We start from the raw sequence: 27763 nt of genomic DNA, 5'->3' as shown, positions 1-27763 counted from the left end.
GGAAGGGTAAGCTGGGACAAAGTGAGAGAGTGTTAGTGTATATACGGACATATATACACTACCAAATGTAAAATAGATAGCTAGTGGGAAGTAGTAGCATAGCACAGGGAGATCAGCTCAGTGCTTTGTGACCAGCTAGAAGGGTGGGATAGGGAGGGTGGGAGGGAGATGAAAGGGGAAGGAGATATGGGGATATATGTATATGTATAACTGATGCACTTTGTTATAAAGCAGAAACTAACACACCATTGTAAAGCAATTATACTCCAATAAAAATGTTAAAAAAAAGAAGTATTATGGTTCTAAAAATATTAATTCAACCTTGTAAACAGTCTCTGGAAAGTAATAATTATGACAGTTGAGGAGGTAACTAAAGTCACTTTCATGAATAAAGGCAGACTAGTTTAAACAAAAAATGAGGACAAACTAGAGTCCACTAAAATGAGATCTATATTCAAATAGTAGATTAAGACAAGTTTATAATTACTACAAATTCAATGTTGTAGATTTATGGATAGAGCCATGGGTCTAAACTTCAAACAAGAGTAGTTAGACCTAAAATTCGTGAATCACATTGTAAACAAGTAAGAATTTAAATTGATACAGGATATTTAATTCCATAAAACAGTTATAATTATTAGTAGTACTGACGTAACTTCAACTACATGTAGGAGTAGAATATTACTAATGATTCTTTTTATCATAAGCAAGTAAAATTTTTCTAGGCAAATAGCACTTTTTAAGCCTATTGACACAGCTGAGATATTTGTCCATTATTTTATGATCAACGGACAAGTGATTATTATGTCCTGAATCTAGACCCATTCAACATGTAGCTCACCTTGTCCAGGCTCTAATAGTGCTGTACAGAAGAACTTTCTGAGATGGAAATGCTCTGTATATATATTGCCCATATCATAACATGTGGCTACTGAGCACTTAAAATGTGGGTAGTGCAACTGAGGAACTGCATTTTTAATTTTAATTAGTTTAAATTTATACTTAAATAGCCACAGGTGACTACCGGCTATCATATTAAACAGTACAGTTTAGAGGATTCAAAAAGTAAGAGCAAATGTCTTGTTTTGTTAGGTCTAACTCTAGTCTGCTTGTTGATTTCCATAAGCATGGTGTTCACAAATGCTTACAAGAGTGGTCAAAATACCGTTTGTCCTATGGTTTTACCTTCATTCAAAAATATGATTAAATCTATGACAAACAAAAAATACCATCTGAAAAGACTGTTACTAGTGCTTATAGTGTCAGTACAACTATACTGATTAATGAGGTAGCCTGAGTCAATCTGTCTAATGTTAGTTCTAGAATGACTAGAATTCAAACTATGAAATACCTGTTCCTAAAAAGTTTTTGTCCATTACCTATCATAACACAAGAATACCAATTACTGCATAGTTTTCAGCTCCATTGGTTAAACACTGCGAAAGCATGTCAAACCTTTTTACCTGACAGACATATTTGTTCTTCCATTTGCTCAGCACACACTGACTATTCTGCATCAGCTCCTGAAGGAAACAGAAAAAGAGAGTGCAGTTGGCTATACACATTGTCGTTACCAGTTAAAGTGCTTCTGATTTGCAAGCAAAAAAAAAGATCAGCATGCCTCACAAAGATGCAACTGTTTTGGAACTCCTCACTGGACAAAAGCAAAGCTATCATCACCAGGAGAGTTGATCCTTTATGAAAATTAAAGCTGTTGAAAGATGTTTTAAAACAGATTTGTTTGTTGCCATTTTTGAAACTTCTGGAAATATACCTCCAACTCCTTGAGTGAGTCTCGAAGTTTTTCTGGGCGTCTGTTTTTGAGCGTCCATGGAAAATCTCGTGCTGGCAAACAAAACGTGTACTACAGTTAGTTAAACATGGTTTAAAAAGGAAACTCTGCTTAGCAATGTGCCTTAGGAGATTAAAATAAAACACCTCCTTAACTGAAAGGAAGTAGGCTTCATTTCCATCATCAAATGACAGTTTTTGAAAGGCTCTGTCATAAAAACAGGATTTTTACCACAAAACAACTCCCTGATCAAAATTTTATGATGACAACTAACAAGGCTCAGAGAATCCCTGGGAAAGCTTCCTAGGCCTGTGAATCTAGCACTTAACAGTAAATGACCCACTCTTTACCACAGAAGTAACATTTTCATATAAATTAAGAGTCAATCCAAAAGAAATTCCAAACTGTGCAAGTAGCCTTATCAGATCTGAAAATTCCTATGAGTAAATGAATATAGTGAGGAAAGAAATAAAATTTAAAAAATAACACAGAGAAAATGAATTTAAAATTAAGCATCACACATTTAAACTAAGGACAAATTTGAGGGAAATCCAAGTTTTAACAGATTAGACACTAACAGTGCTCTTTTCTATTTAAAATAATTCTCTTTAAAATCTACACCACAATTCAATAATGATAAGCCTTTGTTTTGTTTTAAATTAAAAGATAAAATTATTTAGTAGTCTCAATGTTAGCCTAAGACAAACTAAAAATAGTTCTTTTTAAAAGAATTAACAGAATATTAAATTCATTATAATGATATCTATTTCATCACAAAAACGAATTCATCTCTGAATTCTCCTAAATAATAATTCTAAATGCGTGTGTACATGTGTTTTGTGTGTATGTACATATAATATACAGTATATATAGGCATTTAAATTTTTATAGAATTGCTATATATCTTATTAAAGCAAATTAATGACATTCTATAAACATAATTTATGATGTGCAGAGCATATGTAAAAAGTTTTAAATCTCTGTTGCAGGTACTAATACCGTATTTTTAAAAATTAAATGTTAGCTTGATCATTTAAAATGAGAATAAGTAGGATATTCAGCTCCACCTATATTCCAAATAAAACAGTCATATTTTAACCACATTATACTGTACCCATATTACATATATAACATGTTTATATATTTGAAAACAGGAAAGACTAAAGAGAATAAAATGCTAATACTGATAATTACAAATCTTATTCTCTTACAATGGGTAAAACATATTAATAATTTAGGCATAATATGGATAATAAAATGTTATCAGAATTTAAGCATGGTACACTTATTTTAAATATATTAAATAATATAAATATGGTTCATTAAGAAAGTTTGTGTTTACAAAAGCATATATCTCACCAAACAATGGACAGAGATTTCAATGGTCTAAATGAAAAATTCCTAACAATATAATTCTTATTCACATGTTTATGTACCTAAACAATGGGAATTTATAAGAAATTTGTAAGGAATAACATTTTCTCTTTGTGCAGAAAGCTTAAAATACATTTTAAGACTGAATTTTCAGGGATATTAAAATTCCAGTTTTATAATAATTCCAAAAATATATAAAGTAAACTTACATTCTGCCAGCTTCTGCTTTTCTTCTAAGTTACCATGCTCTGTTGCTGATATTGTGGCAGAAGAGAGATGGAAAAAAAAAAGTGGAAATTATTTTTATTATAATACTTTATATTTTTATATGTGCATAAATAATGTATTTATACACACTATTGAGATTAATAAAATACACTAAACTTTTAAAAAGGCAGTTGAAAAATGCCATAATTTGGATGTTTTCATTTCATAGAAGATTTCCTAAATTTGTAGTGAAAAGGCTTACAAAGCACAACAGGTGGGCCAATATCCTGAATTTGCAAGCTCATCAGATAGGGAACAGAATTGCAACTGAGCCCAGAACAGAAGCTGCTTCAGTCTGTCATCAGAACCATGAAGTCAGCCTATTAGCCACCAAGCTAAGCACACAGGATGCCCACACAAGCCCCACTTCAACAGAGACCAAAACAGGAAGTAACTCTAGCTAGAAAGACCTTTTGGCCCATCATGAAACTTCTGGGATTAACAGGATTAATCAGATAAAGAAAATTGATCACTCACTCAGAAATGCCTATTTCAGATATCAGGTGAGGATCCGGGAGGCCAGCATCAGTGGGACCCATGCATTAACAATGCCCTCTACTGGGACACTGATAAATAGACGAGAATAGACTGTCCAGTTATCAGTCTAATCAGCAGTAAAATGAAAATTTTCAGGTTCTGCTATAGCATTTTCTCAATATTGCTTTATTTTATATAGAATAGATATCAACCTCAGCATTTTTCTGAAGAACTGGAGTAACCTTTCTTGAAATTCTAGAATTCATCTAAGACTCATAAAAACAGAGTTTTCAAGTCAGAATTTTATAGTTTAGAATACAAAGTTTATAAAAATCACTTTAGTAGAACAGACACTTTACCTGGTGGCTCTTTCTTGTCATAATACTGGTAGATCCCGATGTCTCTATCTGTAGAAAGGAAGAAATGACATTAGATTATGGTAAAAAGTTATGGAGAATAAGAAGCCAACCCATACTGTACGGCAGGGTCGGTAGGGCAGGGAGGAGGGCAGAAACAATCTCTTTATGTTACTGGAAATGAAATACTTCAAAGGTATCTGGACATGGGTTTATCTATTCTAAGGATATTCAGGAACTGGATAGTTTATCAGTCCAGTTAGAAAAGAAATATACAAAACTAGAACGGCATGAGGAAAGAAGTGGTAAAGAACTGACATCAAGGAAGACCAACTTTTTTCTCTCACGCTTCCTCTGATATTTTTCACAGGGTGCTACCAAAAGAAACTACCACTAAGCAAGGCCAAATGAAATCAGTGGATAGAATTCTGAGCTGTGGCTTTCTCTTCTCTAATTTAACTCGAGTCTAGTAGGGTATTTGGGGGAAATCTGCAGAAAAGAAAGGTTTAGAGGAAGGTGTGGATAAATTATCTGCAGCTTGTTTAGATTCAAAAAACCTTCCAAACCATTCAAATTCGGATGCTCTGCTGGGGTTACAAAAGCAAAGCTAGGCTTCCAAGATGCTGAGAGTGATTTAACCATGGAATCCGTTCCTGCAGTTGAATTACAGGAGAACAAAATAATTGTGCCCACTTTCTTCCTATCTGTGAATAGTGAAATATTTCTTTCTTTGAAGTAACATTTGTTTCCTTCCATGCAAAATAATTCTAGTTACTAACAAAAGGATACAACTATTTCTAAAGAAATGGAAGCAGTGCAGGCTGCCCCCTAGTGACTGACTGCTCCAAACTTTCTCAAACTGAATGATAAAACTTCCTCAAAAAAGCTATAATTAATTTTTCAAATATAGTTTTTCAAAATAGTCAATCATGCGTACTTACTGAAGCTCTATTTTATTCATCGTGCCACTAATTGGGACATATAATTTAAAGAATGCAGTTTATTTCTGTTGGTTATATTGAAGATACCTAATGAGTGCCAGGGAAAGGTCATGAGTAGGGCTCCTAGGGTACTGATAATATTTTATTTCTTGACCTGGGTGAAGATTTTATGGGTGTGTTCACTTTTTGATAGTTCAAAACATATCTTTATAATCTTTACACTTTTCAATACATATGTAATACTTTTAATAAAAAGAATCTTAAAAAATCCAAGAACCATATGCATTATGTACACAGGCCATATCCTGTGTACATAATGAATATGTGTACATAATGAATATTCCATCATTCCATGCATCCAAGTATTACAACTCTAGAATAGAAATATGAGGATAATAAGGGGTCCTGAATTCTATGTACAAGTCTGACCTACTGCATCTGGCCCAGAGTGGGGATCTTTAAAACCGAAGCAGGAATAGAAAGGCATCCGCGTAAGACCCACCTCACATGGAATGCCAGAGCCTAAGCTGGATGAGGAAGGTGTCCATAGGGAGAGTCAGCCTGACATAGTATGTCAGAACCCTAGCAGGGTGAGAAGCACATTCATAGGAGCAATGGCCTCATGTTGGGTGTTAGAGGCTGAATAAAGTGAGGAAGACATCCACATACAGGGGCAGTCCAACATAGTGTGTCAGAACCTACACGGGGTGAAAAGAACATCCATGCAGGGAAGGGAACTGCCACCGAGACAGAAGACTGTCTGCATACAGGGTGATTTTAAGTAAATAAAGATATGGAAGCGTCAGCTTTCCCAGTGAGAGAGAAGTACAAATATAAAAAGAGAGAACATTAGAATGAACCCTGTGGTGATAGATTAGAATTTGAGGTACGGGTATGAACTCATGGTTTTCGATATATTGAGATACAGAAGTGAATGTGGATGCAAGTATGTGTGTATGCATACATACATACATTCCCTAAGCTCTGGCCACTGAGAGTACCTGGGAGCAGTGATACTCCAAGAGCAATGAGTGCACCTAAAGCACACCTTGGCTTCTAGATACTATTCTCCTCTAAAAGGAACCAAGCTCCTTAGAGAATTGGCTGATTCCAGCACTGAGGAAGGGAAAGTATAATAAGAGCCTGAAAGATCTGTTGTGCCAGAAAGAATGGAAATGCTCAAATATTGACAGGGACATGGCACAAAGACAGAGAAGCCAGCTTGCAAGGGGTCCCACTGGCCACATCAGGGACAACTTAAACATCAAATTAAATAATGGTACTAATGGATTAAAATCATTGACTAAAACAGTACCTGAGCCCATAGGGATAAAATAAATTAAAAATATATTTAAAGTTTAATGAGGAATAAGATATTCACATATTTTCAAGGTACCTCCCTTACAAAATACTAATTAATTCCAAAGAAGAAAGTAACTTTGCAGTGGAGAAGCCTAGCAGACATCACCTTAACCAAGTGATCATGAACATCATCAATAAAGACAGGAATTGAAATTGTGCACTGCCTGTTAGGATGCATTGAGAATACAGCATCACTTCTGGAATATTCCCACCAGATATGCATAATTTGAACCTACTTAAGAGGAAGCTTCAATGATCTAAATGTAGGGACATACTACAAAATAAGTGGTTAAAAAATCTTCAAAAGTGTTAGTCACAAAAGTTAAAAAATAAATTTAAAAAAATTAAAAGGATGAAAGATTTGTTCCAGAATTAAAGAGAATAAAGAGACATGATAACTAAATGTAACATGTCTCTTTTCTTTTTTTTTTTTTTTTTTAGGTAAGAAGCGGATTTATTTAGAGAGAAACACACTCCACAGACAGAGTGTGGGCCATCTCAGAAGGTGAGAAAGGCACCAGGGTATGGGGTTGTCAGTTTTTACAGGGGTGGGTAATCTCATAGGCTAATGAGTGGGAGGCTTATTGCAGCTATTTCAGGAAGGGGTGGGAATTTCCAGGAATTGGGCCACCACCCACTTTTTTGATCCTTATGGTTGGTCTTGGAACTGTCATGACGCCTGTGGGCGTGCTATTTAGCATGCTGATGTGTTACAGTGAGCGTATACTGAGGCTTAAGGTCTAGTGGAAGTCAACTTGTCCACCATCTTGGACCCATTTGGTTCTAATCAGTTTAAGTCATGTCCTCGGGCTATGTCATTCTTTCAAAGGTTGTGCCCTGCCTCCTTCCCTCCTGTTTCATTCCCCCCTCAGATATTTTACTCCCATATTCTTATGAGAAGCAGAAGGGCAATGGTCCGTCTTCTGTAACTGCTTCAGAGCTGAGTGGGGGGTGTCGACCCTGCCTGTAAAAATCTCTGGATGCCTGATCTAGGGGCCCCAGAGGCAAGACAGCTCCTTGTTTTAAGTCAGTATGGGCTGTCATCCTCGCATAGACATCATCGTGGTGTGGAACTGTTGTAACTGCTTCCATAGCCTTTCTATGACTCTCCTTGATGATGAAGCACTTTTTGTAACAGCATCAGAGTACAAAAATATCTATAAATGACAAAAGACTTAAAAGCCATGGTTAAACATCTGATTATAGTATAATCAATAAAGAAACTTGGTTACAATAACCAGAATTCCAAATGATTACATTTAACTTAACATACCAAATAATCCTAGTTAAGTACTTCTCTTTAAGATACCTCAGGGGACCTCTAAAGTACCCCAAAGTTAGCTGGAAATCAAAAGAAACAATTAAAACTTGATATTTGGGAAGTTTGTCAAAAAGTTTTACAACACTTGGTCAAATAAGATCATAGGTCACTGTGAGACAATACTTATTCCTTAACCAAAGTTTCAAAAGATCTCAAAAGCAAATACAAGTCACTTAAAGGCAAAGAAACTCACACAATCTGCTGTCAAAAGCAGAATTTCAAGAATACTTTGGAGGGAGAAACCAAACCCAGTCTTGTTCTAGCCCATTCCTAACAAAATCCATTTACCCAACTAAATTCAATCCAGTCTTAGAAAATCCTGATCATGCATAACTCTTTTCAGTATTTTTCATTCTTCACACCTTCTTTTACTAAAAAAAAAAGTAATTCTGAACGAGAATCGTTTGCTATAAAAAATGACATTGGAGGGACAATTGGTGAAACTCTGAGTATTAGATGGTAGTACTATTATCATTGTTAATTTCTTGATTTTGATGGTTATATAGATGATGTGGGACAACACGTTTTCTATAGGAAATACACACTAAAGTATTTGGGGGTGGTGAGGTATCAGATCTGAAACTCACTCTAAAATGGTTCAAGAAAATAAATTCTCTGTACTAACAAGTTTTCTGTAAAAGTTTGTGATTACTTCAAATTAGTATAGCATTTATCAAAAAGACAAGAAATAACAAGTGTTGGCGAGGATGTGGGGAATAGGGAACTCTTCAGCACTGCTGGTGGAAATGCAAATCGGTGCACTCACTATGGAAAACAGTATGGAGGTTTCTCAAAAAATTAAAAATAGAACTATCATATGATGCAGCAACTTCACCTCTAGGTATTTATCCAAAGAACATGAAAACACTAATTCAAAAAGATATAGGTACCATTATATCATGTTCATTGCAGAATTACCTACAATAACCAAGATCTAAGTGTCCATCGGTGGATGAATGGATAAAGATGACGTGGTATATATACACAATGTAATACTACTAAGCCATCAGAAGAATGAAATCCTACCATTTGTGACATCTTGAATGGACCTTGAGGGCATTATGCTAAGTGAAATAAGTCAGAGAAAGACAGTGCCATATGACTTCACTTATACGCAGAATCTTAAAAACAAACAAAACACAAGCTCACAGATACAGGGAACAGATTGGTTGTCAGAGTCAGTAGGGTGAAGGGGAAGGTGGGTGAAATGGGTGAAGGGGGTCAAAAGGTACAAACTTCCAGTTATAAAATAAACAAGTCATGGGGATATCATGTACAGCATGGAGACTATAGTTAATAATAATGTATTGCATATTTGAAAGTTGCTAAGTCAGTAAATATTAAAAGTTCTTATCGCAAGAAAAAACTTTTGTAACCATGTATGGTGGTGGATGTTAACTAGACTTATCAACTCATTATGCTGTACACCAGAAACTAATATAATAAGTCAATTATACCTCAATTCAAAAAATACTTTAAATGTCAAGCATAATGAGAGCATGTAAGAGGGTTACTAACTTAGTCTAAATGGCAGGGAAGGCTTCTCTAGGTCACTTACTAAAGCTGTGCCCTAAAGAAGAAGTATGACTGCACATGGGCTCAAAGAGAAGAATGCCCCCAGCAGGAAGAATAGATAGCCCTGCTGAAGATCCAGTTGGGGCAGAGGATCTTACTGCCCCCTGGGGCCTTTGTGCACTACTGTCCTTGGTCACAGCATTCATTTCCTTTTTTCTATCATATTTATACATATTTCAATATAATTTGGTTTCTTGATTATAAAAGTAATATGTTCACTGTATAAAACTGAGAAAATAAGGAAAGAACAAAACAGTTTAGTTTACTGTATTTCCACTCTTCGGAGACAGCTATTAATAACATTTTGTTGTCTCTCAGAGTTTTTCTCTGAATGTATATTTATTACTAAATAAAAGTCTTATGCTGAAAATGATGTTTAATATTTTTGGTTTTAAATTGTTTTAATTATTGGATAAATATAAAAGATTATATGTAATGTTTAAAAACAAAACAAGAATATATGTAAAATTAAAAACATAAATCTAAAAAAAGAACTTTTATAAGTTTCAGGTGTATAGCATTAAAATTCGACATCTTACACACTACAAAGTGATCACCACCACAAGTCTAGTTACCATACATCACCATACAGTTGCCCCTTTCAGCCATTTCACCCAACCCCTAATCCCCTTCCTCTCTGGTAACCACTAATCGGATCTCTGTATCTATGAGTTTGCTATTGTTTTATTTTGTTTATTCCTTTGTTATGTTTTTTAGATTCCACATAGGAGTAAAAATTACAGGGTATTTGTCTTTTTCCATCTGATTTATTTCATTGAACAAAATACCTTCAAGGTCCATCCATGTTGTTGCACAGGGCATTCTTTTTTAGGGTATTATTCCATTGTATAAATATAACACATCATCTATATGCATTCATCCATCGATGGACACTCAGGTTGTTTCCATGTCTTGGCTATGGTAAATAATACTGCAATGAACATAGGGGTGCATATATCTTTTCAAATTACTGTTCTCATGTTCTTTGGATAAATACCCAGAAGTGGAATAGTTGGGTCATATGGTAGCTCTACTCTTAATTTTTTGAGGAATCTCCATATTGTTTTCCATAGTGGCTATATAAATTTATAGTTCCAACAACAGTGTGTAAGGTTCCCTTTCCTCTACAGCCTCTCCAATAAATGTTATTTCTTGTTTTTTTGATAACAGCCATTTTAACAGGTGTGAGGTGGTATCTCATTGTGGTTTTGATTTGCATTTCCCTATTATTAGTGATGTTGAACATCTTTTCATGTGCCTGTTGGCCATCTGTATGTCTTCTTTGGAAAAATGTCTATTCTGATCCTCTGCCCATTTTTAATCAGTTTTTGTTGTTGTTGTTGTCGTTATTGAGTTTATATTTTGGACTTATCAGATATATGATTGGCAAATGTCTTCTCCATTTTGTTGGTGGATTCCCTTGCTGTGCAGAAGCTTTCTAGTTTGATGTAGTCCCACTTGTTTATTTTTACTTTTGTTGCCTTTGCTTTTGATGTCAAAAATCATCTCCAAGATCGATGTCAAGGAGTCTACCACCTATGTTTTTTTCTAGGAATTTTAAGATATCAGGTCTTACATTCAGGTCTTTAATCCATCTTCAGTTAATTTTTCTGTATGGTATAAGATAGTGGTCTAGTTTCATTCTTTTCCATGTGGCTATCCAGTTTTCCCAACACAGTTTATTGAAGAGACCATCCTTTCTCCACTCTATGTTCTTTGCTCCTTTGTCATAAGTTAAATGTCCATTTATGTGTGGGTTTATTTCTGGTCTCTCAATTCTGTTCCATTGATTTGTGTGCCTGTTTCTGTGCCAGTACCATACTGTTTTGATTACCACAGCTTTGTAGTATAGTTTGAAATCAGGAAGTGTAGTACCTCCAGCTTTGTTACTGTTTCTTAAAATTGTTTTGACTACTCGGGATCTTTTGTGGTTCCATACAAAATTCAGAATTATTTGTTCTAGCTTTGCAAAATGTGCCATTGGAATTTTGGTAAGGATTACACTGTATCTATACAGGCATAACTCTTTTACTGCACTTCACTTTACTGCGCTTCTCAGACATTGCTTTTTTGCAAATTGAAGGTTTGTGGCAGCCCTGCACTGAGCAAGTCGACAGGCACCATTTTCCAATAGCATTTGCTTAATTCATGTCTCTATCACATTTTGGTAATTCTTGCAATATTTCAAACATTTTCATTACTATTATTTTGTTATGGTGATCTGTGATAAGTGATCTTTGATGTTACTACTGTAACTGTTTTGGGGCATCATGAACCGCACCTATATAAGAAGGCTAACTTAAGTGATAAATGTCATGTGTGTGTTTTGACTGCTCCACTGACAGACTGTTCTCCCATCTCTCTCCCTCTCTTCTTGCCTTCCTACTCCCTGAGACACAACAATATTGAAATTAGGCCAGTTGATAACCCTACAGTGGCCTCTAAGTGTTCAAGTAAAAGGAAGAGTTGCATGTCCCTCACTTTAAATCAAAAGTTAGAACTAATTGGCTTCCCTGGTGGCACAGTGGTTAAGAATCTGCCTGCCAATGCAGGGGACACGGGTTCGAGCCCTGGTCCGGGAAGATCCTACATGCCGCGGAGCTACTAAGCCTGTGCACCACAACTACTGAGCCTGTGCTCTAGAGCCCACGAGCCACAACTACTGAAGCCCGCACACCTAGAGCCCATGCTCCACAACAAGAAAAGCCACCGCAATGAGAAACCCTCACTCGCCGCAACTAGAGAAAGCCCACGCTCAGCAATGAAGACCCAATGCAGCCAAAAATAAACAAACAAAAAAATTTAATTTAATTTAAAAAAAGACGTGATTAAGCTTACTGAGGAAGGCATGTTGAAAGTCAAGATAGGCTGAGAGCTAGGCCTCCTGAGCCAAACAGTTAGCTAAGTTGTGACTGCAAAGGAAAAGTTCATAAAGGAAAGTAAAAGTGCTACTCCACTGAACACACAAATAATAAGAAAGTGAAACAACTTCATTGTTGATATAGAGAAAGTTTTGGTGGCCTGGATAAATCAGCCACCACATAACCTAAGCCAAACCCTAATGCAAAACAAGGCCCTAACTCTTTTCAATTTTATGAAGACTGAGAGAGGTGAGGAAGCTGCAGAAGAAATGTTTAAAGCTAGCAGAGGTTGGTTCATGAGGTTTAAGGCAAGAAATCGTGTCCAGAACATAAAGGTACAAGGCGAAGCAGCAAGTGCAGATGTAGAACCTACAGCAAGTTATCTGGAAGACCTAGCTAAGATAAAATTAATGAAGCTGGCTACACTAAACAATAAATTTTCAATGTAGACAAACAACCTTCTATTGAAAGAAGATGCCATCTAGGAATTACATAGCTAGAGAGGAAAAGTCAATGACTGCTTTCAAATCTTCAACAGATAGGATGACTTTCTTGTTAGGGGCTAATACAGCTGCCGACTTGAAGTAGAAGCCAATGCTCACTAATCCTAGAGACCTTAAGATTCTGCTAAATCTACTCTATCTGTGCCCTATAAATGGAACCACAAAGCCTGGATGACAACACATTTGTTTACAACATGATTTAATGAATAATTTAAGCCCACCCTTGAGACCTACAGCTCAGAAACAAAGATTTCTTTCAAAATATTACTACTCATTGACAGTGCACCTGGTCACCCAAGAACTCTGATGGAGATGTACAAAGAGATTAATGTTGTTTTTATGCCTGCTAGCACAAACACAACATCTGCAGCCCATGGATAAAGGAGTAATTCTGACATTCGAGTCTTATGGTTTAAGAAATACAATTCTTAAGGCTATAGCTGCCACAGACAGTGATTCCTCCGATGGATCTGGGCAAATTCAATTGAAAACCTTCTAGGAATTCCCTGGTGGTCCAGTGCTTAGGACTCAGTGCTTTCACAGCTGGGGCCCGAGTTCAATCCCTGGCCAGGGAACTAAGATCCTGCAAGCCATATGGCGTGGCCAAAAAAAAAAAAAAAAGGATAAGAAAAGAAAACCTGGAAAGGATTCTCCATTCTAGGTGCCATTAAGAACATTCATGATTCACAGGAAAAGGTCAAAATAGCAACATTAACAGGAGTTTGGAAGAAGTTGTTTGCAACCCTCATGGGTAACTCTGAGGGGTTGAAGACTTCAGTGGAGGTAGTAACTGCAGATGTGGGGGAAACAGCAAAAGAACGAGAATTAGAAGTGGAGCCTGAAGATAGGACTGAATTTTGTTGCAATCTCATGAGAAAACTTTAACACTTAAGGAGTTGCTTCTTATGAATGATCAAAGAAAGTTGTTTCTTGAGATGAAATAAGTCTACTCCTGGTATAAATGCTATGAAGATTACTGAAATGACAACAAGGGATTTAGAATATTATGTAAACTTAGTTGATAAGGCAGCAACAGGATTCTAGAGGACTGACTACAATTTTGAAAGAAGTTTTACTCTGGGTAAAATGCTATCAAACAGCACTACATGCTACAGAGAAATCATGTGTGAAAGGAAGAGTCCATCAATGTGGCGAACTTCACTGGTGTCTTATTTTAAGAAATTACCACAGGCACCCCAACCTTCAGCAACCACCACCCATCAACACTGAGGCAAAACATTCCACCAGCAAATAGATTACAACTTGCTGTAGGCTCATACGACATTTAGCATTTTTTAACAATAAAATATTTTTAAATTAAGGTACGCACAATGTTTTGAAAGACATAATGCTACTGTACACTTAACAGATGACAGTATAGTGTAAACATAACTTTTATGTGCACTGGGAAACCAAAGCATTTGTGACTCACTTTGAGATATTTGCTTTTTTGGAGTGGTCTAGAACTGAACCCACAATGTCTCTAAGGTATGCCTGTAGACAGCTTTGGGTAGAATGGACATTTTAACAATATTAATGCTTCCAGTCCATGAACATGGAATATTCTTTCCATTTATTTATATATTTTTCAATTTCTTACATCAGCGTCTTGTACTTTTCAGTGTATAGGTCTTTCAACTCCTTGATTACGTTTATTCCAAGTATTATATTCTTTTTGATGCAATTGTAAATGGGATTGTTTTATTTCTCTGATAGCTTGTTATTAGTGCATAGATATGCCACAGATTTCTGTACATTGATTTTTGTATACAGCAACTTAACTAAATTCATTTATTAGTTATACCATTTTTTTTGGCAGTCTTTAGAGTTATCTCTATATAGTATCATGTCATCTGCAAATAGTGACAGCTTTATTTCTTCCTTTCTGGTCTAGATACCTTTTTTTCTCCTCACCTAACTGCTATGGCTAGGATTTCCAATATTATGTTGAATAAAAGTGGTGAGAATAGACATCTTTGTCTTACTCCTGATCTTAAGGGAAAAGATTTCAGCTTTTCACCACTGATGTTAGCTTGGGTTTGTCATATATGGCCTTTATTACGTTGAGGTAAATTCTGCCTATACCAACTTTGCTGTAAGTTTTTAGCATAGATGGATGTTGAATTTTGTCAAATATTTTTTTCTGCATCTATTGAGATAATTGTATGATTTTTATCCTTCATTTTGTTAATATGATATATCATGTTGATTGCTTTGTGGGTGACAAAACATTTTTGTATCCCTGAATCCTACTTGATCATGGTGCACAGTCCTTTTAATGTATTGTTGGATTTGGTTTACCAATATTCTGTTGAGGATTTTTACATGTATGTTCATCAAGAATTGGCCTGTAATTTTCATTTTTGTGTGGTTCCTTGCCTGGTTTTGGTAGTATAAAATGTTTGGAATGTTTCCCTCCTCTTCAACCTTTTGGAATAGTTTGAGAAGAACAGGTATTAAATCTCTGTTTTGTAAAATTCACCAGAAAAGCTGTCTGGTCCTCTATTTTTGTTTGTTGGGAGGCTTTTGATTACTGTTTCAATGTCCTTACTAGTAATCAGTCTATACAGATTTTCTATTTCTTCATCATTCAGTCTGTAAAGATTGTATCTTTCTAGGAATTTATCTTCTATGTTGTCCAATTTGTTGGTATATAGTTGTTCACAGTAGTCTCTTATGATCCTTTGCATTTCTGTGGTATCAGCTGTAACTTTTCTTTCATTTCTGATTTTGAGTCTTTTCTCCTTGGTTATTCTAGCTAAAGGTTTGTTGGTTTTGTTTATCTTTTCAAAGAACTGGCTCTTTGTTTCACTTATCTTTTCTGTTTTTTTTTTTAGTCTCTATTTCATTTATTCCTGCTCTGATCTTCATTATTCCTTCCTTCTACTAATTGGGGCTTCATTTGTTCTTCTCTTTCTAGCTCCTTTAGGTGTAAAGTTAGATTGCTTATTTGGGATTTCTCTTGCTTTTTGAAGTAGGCCTATATTGCTATGATCTTCCCTCTTAGAACTCCTTTTGCTGCATCACATAGATTTTGATATGACATATTTCTGTTTTCATTTGTATCTAAGTATTGTTTGATTTCTTTGATGACCCAGTGGTTGCTCAGTAGCATGCTATTTAATATCCACCTTTTTGTGTTTTCTCCTGGCCTCTTCCTTGTGACTGATATCTAGTTTCATACCACTGTGGCCAAAGAAGATGTTTAATGTGATTTCAATCTTCTTCAATTTACTGAGACTTGTTTTATGACCTAATAGTGATCTATCCTGGAGAATGTTTCTATGTGTACTTAAGAAAAATGTGCATTCTGCTGATTTTGAACGGAATGTTCTATATTTATTAAGTCAATCTGGACTAATGTGTCATTTAAGTCCAATGTTTCTGTATTGATTTTCTGTCTGGATGATTTATTTGTTGATGTAAATGGGGTGTTAAAGTCCCCTAGTATTATTGTATTACTTTCAATTTTTCTCTGTAAGTCTGTTATTATTTGCTTAATATATATTGGTTCTCCGCTGTTGGGTGCAAATACATTTATAAATGTTAATATTTTCTTGCTGGATAGACCCCTTTATCATTATGTAATGCCCTTCTTTATCTTTTATTACTGTCTCTGTTTTAAAGTCTATTTTGTCTGATATGAGTATAGATAATCCAGCTTTCTTTTCACATCCATTTGCATGGAATATCTTTTTCCATCTCTTCACTTTAAGTCTGTGTGTTTCAAGAATTACAAGAGAAGTAATTCTCTTGTAGGTAACCAATAGATGGGTCTTCTTTTTTTATCCATTCAGCCACTTTTGATTGGCAAATTTAGTCCATTTGCATTTAAAGTAATAATTGATAAGTACGTAATTATTCCATTTTGTTAAATGTTTTCTGGTTATTTTTGAAGTTCTCTGTTCCTTTTTTCTTCTCTTTCTCTCTTCCCTTGTGCTTTAGCAGTTTTCTCTAACATGATATTTAGATTCCTTTCTCATTTTCTTTAGTGTAGTTACTATAATTTTTTCCTTGTAGTTACAGTGAGGTTCACATATAACATCCTATTTAAATAGTGGCCTGTTTTAAGTTGGTAACAACTAAAATTTGAACACATTCCAAAGTTTTATCCTTTTATCCCCCCAACATTTTATACTTTCATCGACACACTTTACATCTTTTTATTTTATGCATCTCTTAACTAATTATTGTAATTTTAGTTAGTTTTACTTCATTTGTCTTTTAACCTGCATGCTTGCCTTATAAAAGTGATTGATCCACTACCTTTCTTATATAGTTACCTTTTCTAGTGAGATTTTTACTTTTGTATATTTTCTTATTATTAATTAGTACCATTTCTTTTCCTTTAAAATTAAAGAAGTCCTTTCAACATTTCCTGTAGGGCAGGTAACAGATTCCTTTAGTTTTTGCTTATCTGGGAAACTCTTCATCTCTCCTTCAATTATGAATGATAACCTCATTAGGTAGAGAATCCTTGGTTGGAAGTTTTTTTCTTTCAGCACATTGAACATGACATGCCACTCCCTTCTGGCCTGTCAAGTTTCTGCTGAAAATTTCTGCTCATAGCCTTTATGGGGTTTCCCTTGTACAAAATTAGTTGTTTTTTTCTTGCTGCTTTCTGGATTCTCTCTTTACCCTTAACCTCTCCCACTTTAATTATAACGTGTCTTGGTCTGCATCTCTTTGGGTTCATCTTCTTCGGAATTCTCTGGGCTTCCTGGACCTGTCTGTTTCCTTTCCCCAAATAGGGAAGTTTTCAGCCACTATTTCTTCAAATAATTTTTCTAGCCCTTGCTCTCTCTCTCCTCCTTCTGGGACCCCTATAGTCCAAATGTTATTCTGCTTGATGTTGTACCAAAGGTCTCTTAAGTTATCTTCACTTTTTTAAATTTGTTTTTCATTTTGTTGCTCTGTGTGGGTGAGTTCCATTGTTCTGTGTTCTAGCCCACTGATTCACTCTTCTACCTCATGCAGTCTGCTGTTGAACCCCTCTAGCATATTCTTTAGTTCAGTTATAACTTCTGTTTATTACTTTCTTATATTTCCTATATCTTTGCTGAAGTTTTCACAGTGTTCATCATTCTTCTCCAGAGCTCAGTGAGCATTTTTATAATCATTACTGTGAGTTCTTTATACACTAGATTGCTTATCTCCATTTTCCTTAGCTCTTCTTCTGAGGTTTTGTCATATTTTTCTGATTGGAATATGTTTCTGTCTCATTTTGCCTAAGTCCCTGTGTTTATTTCTATGTATTAAGTAAATCAGTTATTTCTCCCAGTCCTTTCCAAAGTCATTTCTATTTCTCCCTCTCCTTTCTAAAAGGTTAGAGGGAAAATTTCAAAATAGTGCTCACCTGCACCAGAATTCTGAAGGTAGCCTGAAATTGCAAAAATGCTTTGACCAGTGTCTCAGTTCCCAGGGAGTATCTCAGTTGGTTCCTGCCTCTCTGGAAGATGCTTCAAGATTAGTAAGTGGGTCCTCTTCACCTATGGTCCATGTGCTTCTCAGTATGGTGTTTTTGTGCTGGTTTTCAGGTCAAGTGAGTTTGCATGCACACCCTGTAGGAGTGGGTTTTCTGTTCCCTACAGTTCTATAATTTTCCTAGACATATTCCCCATTGGTTTTCAAAGCCAGGTATTTTGGTCGCTTGTCTCTCCTGTGCAGGATCTAGAGGTTGGGATGCCTGACGTGGAACCTGAATCTCTCATAGCTCAGAGAAAACATCCGTACCTTTTTATCCCTCCCAATTGTGGATTAGTGTGGCTGGGATGTGGATTTTTCCCTTGGCAAGACTGTCTCTCTCTCTCCTACCTATCTCAATGCTGTCCTTTTACCTTTTGTTGTAGAGGCTCTATTCATCCATTTTCCATATGTAGTTAAATTTATTGTGTCTGTGGGAAGAGGTGAGTTCAGGATCTTCCTATGCTGCCATCTTGAACCCTCCCCCAAGAACATTATCTTTTACTTCCTCTGTGCCCTTTACTATTTCACTTCCACTCCCTTCCTTCTCAGAGCTATACTAAATTTTGTGTTTATAATCTAATTTTCTTTATAGTATTACCACATATATTTGTCTCCTGAAACAATATATTACTTAATTTAGCCTGTTTTTGAACTTCCTCTGCATGCAATCATACTGTATGTACTCTCCTGCACTTACTTTTTAAACTTTTTGCCCTATATCATATTCCTGACATTCATCTATGTTGCTGCATGCAGCTGTAATTCATTCACTTTCACTATTGCATACATTTATCCATTCTCTGGCTGATTGATATTTGGATGGTTTCTTGTTTCCTGCATTACAAACAGTACTATTATGAACATTTTTTTACGTCTCCTGGTGCAAAAGTTATCAAGGCTTTCACATATCTAGGAGTAGAATTACTGGTCGGTAGGCAACATACATCTTCAACTATACTAGATGATGCCAAATTGTTTCCTAAGAGGCAGGACCAATTCATACATTTGCCAGGAGTGAAGTAAGTTCATTTTCTTGGTTTTTTTTTTTCTATTTTCTGACACAATTTCTTTTACTCTTTTGAGTTAAAAAATTTTTTTTCTGCTACATATTTTTAATTTCCGCAAGATTAATACAGTTTTCAAATGTTTCCTGAAACATCTATATTTCCTTTCTTGCTGTTCATATTTTGAAGTGAGGCACTAGAGAGCTCAATATACATGAACAATGCTTGCCAACTGCTGGGTTTCACTGACCACTCAGGAACCAGGGTATTTCACCAGAGGACCAACTCAGAAATCATCGTAGATAGGGCTTCTCTCTGGGGCCACGCAGTCTCTCTGGAGAGGAGGCCCTCAGCTTCTTCTTTCATGGAAAGTGTACAGCTGCCTGTGACATTCTCAGATTAAGATTAATCTGATTATAAAGGGATTAAGAGGCCCTCACCCATTAGTATGTAGGCTTTCACTTCATCCCTGTTTTCAGTTCAACACCTCTCCCGTCTTCTTCCACTACAGCTAGTTCTGAACCTCCCTAAATTAAGTATTTCCACAGTATGAAAAGTATCTCACTGCTTCGTACACAGACTTTCAACTCCCTTACTTATCACCCCATGCCACAACTCTATCCTTCTGCAGTACCTGACTCCTCAAATATCTGTACCTCTCTAAAGTTTTGAGACCCAAATTGGTTGTCACTGGAATTCTCCGTAAACATTTGATATGCAGATTTTTAACCTTTGGTAACTTCTCCATCCCTTCCAAAAACTATTCAACAGAAATTGTCTCCTCTCCTAGTCTCTCAGTCCTTGTGGGTTTATACCCTTTTTTTTGCAGTACGCGGGCCTCTCACTGTTGTGGCCTCTCCCATTGCGGAGCACAGGCTCCGGATGCGCAGGCCCAGCGGCCATGGCTCACGGGCCCAGCCGCTCCACGGCATGTGGGATCCTCCCAGACCGGGGCACGAACCCGTGTCCCCTGCATCGGCAGGCGGACTCTCAACCACTGCGCCACCAGGGAAGCCCTATACCCTTTTTTTTTTAAACATCTTTATTGGAGTATAATTGTCTTACAATGTTGTGTTAGTTTCTGCTGTATAACAAAGTGAATCAGCTTTATGTATACATATATCCCCATGCACCCTCCCTCTTGCGTCTCCCTCCCACCATCCCTACCACACCCCTCTAGGTAGTCACAAAGGACCGAACTGCTCTCCCTGTGCTATGCAGCTGTTTCCAACTAGTGATCTATTTACATTTGCTAGTGTATATATGTAGATGCTACTCTCTCCCTTCGTCCCAGCTTACGTTTCTCCCTCCCCATGTCCTCAAGTCCATTCTCTATGTCTGTGCCTTTATTCTTATCCTGCATCTAGGTTCATCAGAACCTTTTTCTTTTCTAAATCCCATCTACATTTGTTAGCATACGGTATTTGTTTTTCTCTTTCTGACTTACTTCACTCTGTATGACAGACTCTAGGTCCACCCACCTCACTACAAATAGCTCAATTTTGTTTCTTTTTATGGATGAGTAATATTCCATTGTATATATGTACCACATCTTCTTTATTCATTCATCTGTCGACAGACACTTAGGTTGCTTCCATGCCCTGGCTATTGTAAACAGTGTTGCAATGAACACTGTGGTACATGATTTTTTTAAATTATGTTTTTCTCAGGGTAAATGCCCAGCAGTGGGATTGCTGGGTCGTATGGTCATTCTATTTTTAGTTTTTTAAGGAACTTCCATACTATTTTCCATTGTGGCTGTATCAATTTACACTCCCACCACCAGTGCAAGAGGGTTTCCTTTTCTCCACACCCTCTTCAGCATTTACTGTTTGTAGCTTTTTTGGTGATGGCCATACTGACCAATATGAGGTGATACCTCATTGTAGTGTTGATTTGCATTTCTCTAATGATTAGTGAGGTTGAGCATTCTTTCATGTGTTTGTTGGCAATCTGTATATCTTCTTTGGAGAAATGGCTATTTAGGTCTTCTGCCCATTTTTGGATTGGGTTGTTTGTTTTTTTGATATTGAGCTGCATGAGCTGCTGGCATATTTTGGAGATTAATCCTTTGTCAGCTGCTTCATTTTCAAATATTTTCTCCCATTCTGGGGGTTGTTTTTCCGTCTTGTTTATGGTTTCCTTTGCTGTGCAAAAGCTTTTGAGTTTCACTAGGTAGCATTTGTTTATTTCTGTTTTTATTTCCATTTCTCTAGGAGGTGGGTCAAAAAGGATCTTGCTGTGATTGATGTCATAGAGTGTTCTGCCTATGTTTTCCTCTAAGAGTTTTATAGTGTCTGGCCTTACATTTAGGTCTTTAACCCATTTTGAGTTTATTTTTGTGCATGATGTTAGGAAGTGTTCTAATTTCACTCTTTTAGATGTAGCTATCCAGTTTTCCCAGCAGCACTTATTGAAGAGGCTGTCTTTTCTGCATTGTATATTCTTGCCTTATTATCAAAGATAAGGTGACCATATGTGTATGGGTTTATCTCTAGGCTTTCTATCCTGTTCTGTGATCTTTCTTTTTTTGTGTCAGTGCCATACTGTCTTGATTACTGTAGCTTTGTAGTATAGTCTGAAGTCAGGAAGCCTGAAGTCAGGGAGCCTGATTGCTCCATTTTTCTTTCTCAAGATTGCTTTGGCTATTCAGGGTATTTTGTGTTTCCATACAAATTGTAAAATTTCTTCTAATTCTGTGAAAAATGCCATTGGTAGTTTGATAGGGATTGCATTGAATCTGTAGATTGCTTTGGGTAGTAGAGTCATTTTCACAATGTTGATTCTTCCAATCCAAGAACATGGTATATCTCTCCATCTGTTTGTATCATCTTTAATTTCTTTCACCAGTGTCTTCTAGTTCTCTCCACACAGATCTTTTGTCTCCTTAGGTAGGTTTACTCCTAGGTATTTTATTCTTCTGTTGCAATGGTAAATGGGTGCGTTTCTTTTATTTCTCTTTCAGATTTTTCATCATTAGCGTATAGGAATGCAAGACATTTCTGTGCATTAATTTTGTATCCTACTATTTTCCCCAATTCATTGATTAGCTCTAGCAGTTTTCTGGTAGCATCTTTAGGATTTTCTATGTATACTATTACATCATCTGCAAACAGTGACAGTTTTATTTCTTTCCCGATTTCAATTCTTTTTATTTCTTTTTCTTCTCTGACTGCTGTGGCTAAAACTTCCAAAACTACGTTGAATAATAGTGGTGGCAGTGGGCAACCTTGTCTTTTTCCTGATCTTAAAGGAAATGGCTTCAAGGTTTTCAGCATTGCGAACGATGTTGGCTGTGGGTGTGTCATATATGGCCTTTATTATGTTGAGGTGAGTTCCCTCTATGCCTACTTTCTGGAGTTTTTATCATAAATGGGTGTTCAATTCTGTCAAAAACTTTTTCTGCATCTATTGAGATTATCATGTGGTTTTTATCCTTCAATTTGTTAATATGGTGTATCACGTTGATTGATTTACGTATATTGAAGAATCCTTGCATTCCTGGAATAAACCCCACTTGATCATGGTGTATGCTCCTTTTAGTGTGCTGTTGCATTCTGTTTGCTAGTATTTTGTTGAGGATGTTTGCATCTATGTTCATCGGTGATACTGGCCTGTAGTTTTCTTTTTTTGTGACATCTTTGTCTGGTTTTGGTACCAGTGTGATGGTGGCCTTGTAGAATGAGTTTGGGAGTGTTCCTCCCTCTGCCTGCTATATTTTGGAAGAGTTTGAGAAGGATAGGTGTTAGCTCTTCTCTAAATGTTTGTTAGAATACGCCTGTGAAGCCATCTGTCCTGGGCTTTTCTTTGTTGGAAGATTTTTAATCACAGTTTCAATTTCACTGCTTGTGATTGGTCTGTTTATATGTTCTGTTTCTTCTTGGTTCAGTCTTGGAAGGTTGTGCTTTTCTAAGAATTTGTCCATTTCTTCCAGGTTGTCCATTTTATTGGCATATAGTTGTAGTAATCTCTTGTAGTAATCTCTCATGATCCTTTGTATTTCTGCAGTGACAGCTGTTACTTCTCCTTTTTCATTTCTAATTCTGTTGAGTCCTCTCCCTTTTTTTCTTGATGAGTCTGGCTAACAGTTTATCAATTTTGTTTATCTTCTCAAAGAAACAGCTTTTAGTTTTATTGACCTTTGCTATCATTTCCTTCATTTCTTTTTATTTCTGACCCGATCTTTATGATTTCTTTCCTTCTGCTATCTTTGGGTCTTTTTTTCTTCTTTCTGTAATTGCTTTAGGTTTAAGGTTAGGTTGTTTATTTGAGATTTTTCTTGTTTCTTGCGGTAGGATTGTATTGCTATAAACTTCCCTCTTAGAACTGCTTTTGCTGAGTCCCATAGGTTTTGGGTCGTTGTGTTTTCATTGTCATTTGTTTCTAGGTATTTTATGATTTCCTCCTCGATTCCTTCAGTGATCTCTTGGTTATTTAGTAGCATATTGTTCATCCTCCACGTGTTTGTATTTCTTACAGTTTCTTTCCTGTAATCGATATCTAGTCTCATAGCATTCTGGTTGGAAAAGATACTTGATACGATTTCACTTTTCTTAAATTTACTAAGGCTTGATTTGTGAGCCAAGATACGATCTATCCTGGAGAATGTTCCATGAGCACTTGAGAATAAACTGTATTCTGTTGTTTTGGGGGGTAATGTCCTATAAATATCAATTAACTCTATCTTGTCTAAAGTATCATTTAAAGCTTGTGTTTCCTTATTTATTTTCATTCTGGATGATCTGTCCATTGGTGAAAGTGGGGTGTTAAAGTCCCCTACTATTATTGTGTTACTGTTGTTTTCCCCTTTTATGGCTGTTAGCATTTGCCTTATGTACTGAGGTGCTCCTATATTGGGTGCATAAATATTTACAACTGTTATATCTTTTTCGTGGATTGATCCCTTGATCATTATGTAGTGTCCTTGTTTGTCTCTTGCAATAGTCTTTATTTTAAAGTCTATTTTGTCTTATATGAGAATTGCTCCTCCAGCTTTCTTTGGATTTCCATTTGCATGGAATATCTTTTTCCATCCCTTCACTTTCAGTCTGTATGTGGCCCTAGATCTGAAGTGGGTCTCTTGTAGACAGCATATATACAGGTCTTGTTTTTATACCCATTCAGCCAGTCTGTGTCTTTTGGTTGGAGCATTTAATCCATTTACATTTAAGGTAGTTATCGATATGTATGTTCCTATTACCATTTTCTTAATTGCTTTGGGTTTGTTTTTGTAGGTCTTTTCCTCCTCCTGTGTTTCCTGCATAGAGAAGTTGCTTTAGCATTTGTTATAAAGCTGGTTTAGTGGTGCTGAATTCTCTTAACTTTTGCTTGTCTGTAAAGCTTTTGATTTCTCTGTCAAATCTGAATGAGATCCTTGATGGGTAATGGTGGTTGTAGATTCTTCCGTTTCATCACTTTAAATATGTTCTGCCACTGCCTTCTGGCTTGCAGAGTTTCTGCTGAAAGACCACCTGTTAACCTTATGGGGATTCCCTTGTATGTTATTTGTTGTTTTTCCCCTGATGCTTTCAATATTTTTTCTTTGTATTTAATTTTTGATAGTTTGATTTATATGTTTTGACGTGTTTCTCCTTGGATTTATCCTGTATGGGACTCTCTGAGCTTCCTGGACTTGATTGACTATTTCCTTTCACATGTTGGGGAAGTGTTCAACTATAATCTCCTCAAATATTTTCTTAGACCCTTTCTTTTTGTCTTCTTCTGGGACCCCTATAATTCGAATGTTGGTGGGTTTAATGTTGTCTCTGAGGTCTGTTGTCCCAGAGGTCTGTGAGACTGTCCTCAATTCTTTTCATTCTTTTTTCTTTACTCTACTCTGTGGCAGTTATTTCCACTATTTTATCTTCCAGGTCACTTACCGGTTCTTCTGCCTCAGTTATTCTCCTATTGATTCCTTCAAGAGAATTTTTTATCTCATTTTTTGTGTTGTTCATCATTGTTTGTTTGCTCTTTAGTTCTTCTAGGTCCCTGTTAAACGTTTCTTACATTTTCTCCATTTTATTTCCAATATTTTGGATCATCTTTACTTTCATTACAGTGAGTTGTTTTTCAGGTAGACTGCCTATTTCCCCTTCATCTGTTTGGTCCGGTGCATTTCTACCTTTCCCCTTCATCTGCTGCATATTTCTTTGTCTTCTTGGTTTGTTTAACTTACTTTGTTTAGGGTCTCCTTTTCTCAGGCTGCAGGTTCATAGTTCCTGTCATTTTTGGTGTGTGCCACCAGTGGCTGAGGCTGGTTCAGTGGGTTGTGTAGGCTTCCTGGTGGAGGGGACTGGTGTCTGTGTTCTGGTGGATGAGGCTGGATCATGTCTTTCTGGTGGGCAGGGCCACATCCAGTGGTGTGTTTTGGGGTGTCTGTGAACTTACTATGATTTTAGGCTGCCTCTCTGCTAATGAGTGGGGTTGTGTTCCTGTCTTGCTAGTTGTTTGGCATGGGGCATCCAGCACTGGAGCTTGCTGGCTCTGGGTCTTAGTGTTGCAACAGAGATCTATGGGAGAGCTCTTGCCGATTGATATTACATGGGGCCGGGAGGTCTCTGGTGGTCCAGTGTCCTGAACTCAGCTCTCCTACCTCAGAGGCTCAGGCCTGACACCAGGCCAGAGCACCAAGACCCTGTCAGCCACACAGCTGCTAGTTTTGGAGCGTCTCCTACAGAGGCGGGGGGCAGCTGTGGCTCACTGTGGGGACAAGGACACTGGCAGCAGAAGTTCTGGGAAGTACTCCTTGGCATGAGCCCTCCTGAAGTCTGCCATTATCCCCACCAAAAAGCCTGCAGGCTCCAGTGCTCTATACCTTTTTAATAGTAATTCGTCTACTCTCATTTTGAAGAATGAGGGAAGGAAGCAAATGGGTGTTAAGTCCACTTTGTTTAAGTGGAAATTCTATCCTTATCCATTTTAAGCAAGCTAAACTTAATGAAATTATAATGACATCATCTGTAATTATATATTTGATATAAAGAAATAATTCTTTGCAAGATAAACCATTTTCTTAGTAATGATGCTAAAGACATGTAATAAATCTGTCCTCCTAAATACAAGAGTTGCTTTAGATACTCAGAAAGGAAAAGAATTTTTTAAAAGATGTTTCCTAATGATATATACTTTATCCTGAAATACTAATAAACATTGTTAAAACACATTTATATTACTCCCCAAAAATGTGAGATTCAAAAAACATGAATAGGGCTTCTCTGGTGGCGCAGCGGTTGAGAATCTGCCTGCCAATGCAGGGGACATGGGTTCGAGCCCTGGTCTGGGAAGATCCCACATGCCGCAGAGCAACTGGGCCCATGAGCCACAACTACTGAGCCTGCGCGTCTGAAGTCTGTGCTCTGCAACAAGAGAGGCTGCGATAGTGAGAGGCCAGTGCACCACGATGAAGAGTGGCCCCCGCTAGCCATAACTAGAGAAAGCCCTTGCACAGAAACGAAGACCCAACACAGCTAATAAATAAATAAATAAATAAATAAATAAATAAATAAATTTATTTTTAAAAAATGAATATAATTGTACCTCTTAGTTGTACGTTTGAAATATTACTTTATGTTTGAAATATTACTTTAATATCAAATAGAAATGCATTTACCATTAGCAAGCCTGCAAATATTTATGAATATAAATCAGTTATTATGAACAATCCCAGGAAAAAAATGGAACATCTGTGTATCTTAAGAGGAAACAGATATTAGGCCAGTAAAATTAATGTTCAAAGCAGAAAATGTAACTCAAGTTGAAAAAAAGTAAGCAGAGTTAACTAAACGAAATTACTATACACTAGCCAATTTTTCATTAAGTATAAAGAAAATAATGCAATTCCAGCTGGAGAATCTAAGCTCTAACCTTTGCTAGTACTTATTTATATTGTTGTAACTTATATTTAAAAAATATTGAAATTAATCCAGAGCTTATTTACCCCCAATGTGTAAGGTATTCTTCAAAGACCACAGGTGCAGTTCAGTCAAGCAGAAAGACATCTGATGGCAGAAGGAATCTCTGTCCTGTTTAAAAAAATAATTAAGAAGAGGTGCCAATTAATTATCTTCTATTGCCAATAAAACCAAGATCCCTTAGAAATAATAAAAAGAATCACTTGCTGCTACTGATATTTGAGATACGGTTCATTAGAATAAACACACTTTAAGGTACCCTTAGTTAACCACCCAGAAATGAACTCTAGAAAAAGGAAAAAAAACACTTGTTTTCCTAGATTTAATATGTCATCACATTGAGAAATGTAGTAAGAAGAATATATATATTTGCGTTTCCAATAACATACGTTTGATTTTTAAGGCTCTGAGTGTATTTAGAATTATTTAGCATTTATGCATTTTTAAAAAATATTTTTAAGGAAAAGAAACATCTGTTATGTAGTTAGTAAGTACAAACACATTTTGTGGTCTATCTTTAATATACAAAGCAAATATTTACAATCTCCCACATA

At 36.4% G+C, this 27763-nt stretch overlaps 1 protein-coding gene across 1 annotated transcript in view; it reads right to left on the bottom strand.

The window, feature by feature from the left end:
- The window catches only part of WDPCP (WD repeat containing planar cell polarity effector), a 243648-nt gene extending 216328 nt beyond the window's left edge, over positions 1-27320 (bottom strand). The window contains exons 1-5 of the mRNA XM_081253708.1: positions 27236-27320; positions 4270-4317; positions 3376-3420; positions 1775-1845; positions 1407-1523 (exon numbers count right to left, since the gene is read on the bottom strand). Of these exons, the coding sequence (XP_081109834.1) occupies positions 1407-1523; positions 1775-1845; positions 3376-3420; positions 4270-4317; positions 27236-27296 (342 nt within the window). The 5' untranslated portion in view covers positions 27297-27320. The remainder of the gene's footprint in view (positions 1-1406; positions 1524-1774; positions 1846-3375; positions 3421-4269; positions 4318-27235) is intronic.
- Positions 27321-27763: the final 443 nt, after the last annotated feature.

Source organism: Mesoplodon bidens (genome assembly GCF_964165515.1).
Source record: "Mesoplodon bidens genome assembly, chromosome: 14".
NCBI classification, from domain to species: Eukaryota; Metazoa; Chordata; class Mammalia; order Artiodactyla; family Ziphiidae; genus Mesoplodon; species Mesoplodon bidens.
Note: the sequence above shows the minus strand (reverse complement) of the source record. Positions and strands in the feature narration are given on the sequence as shown.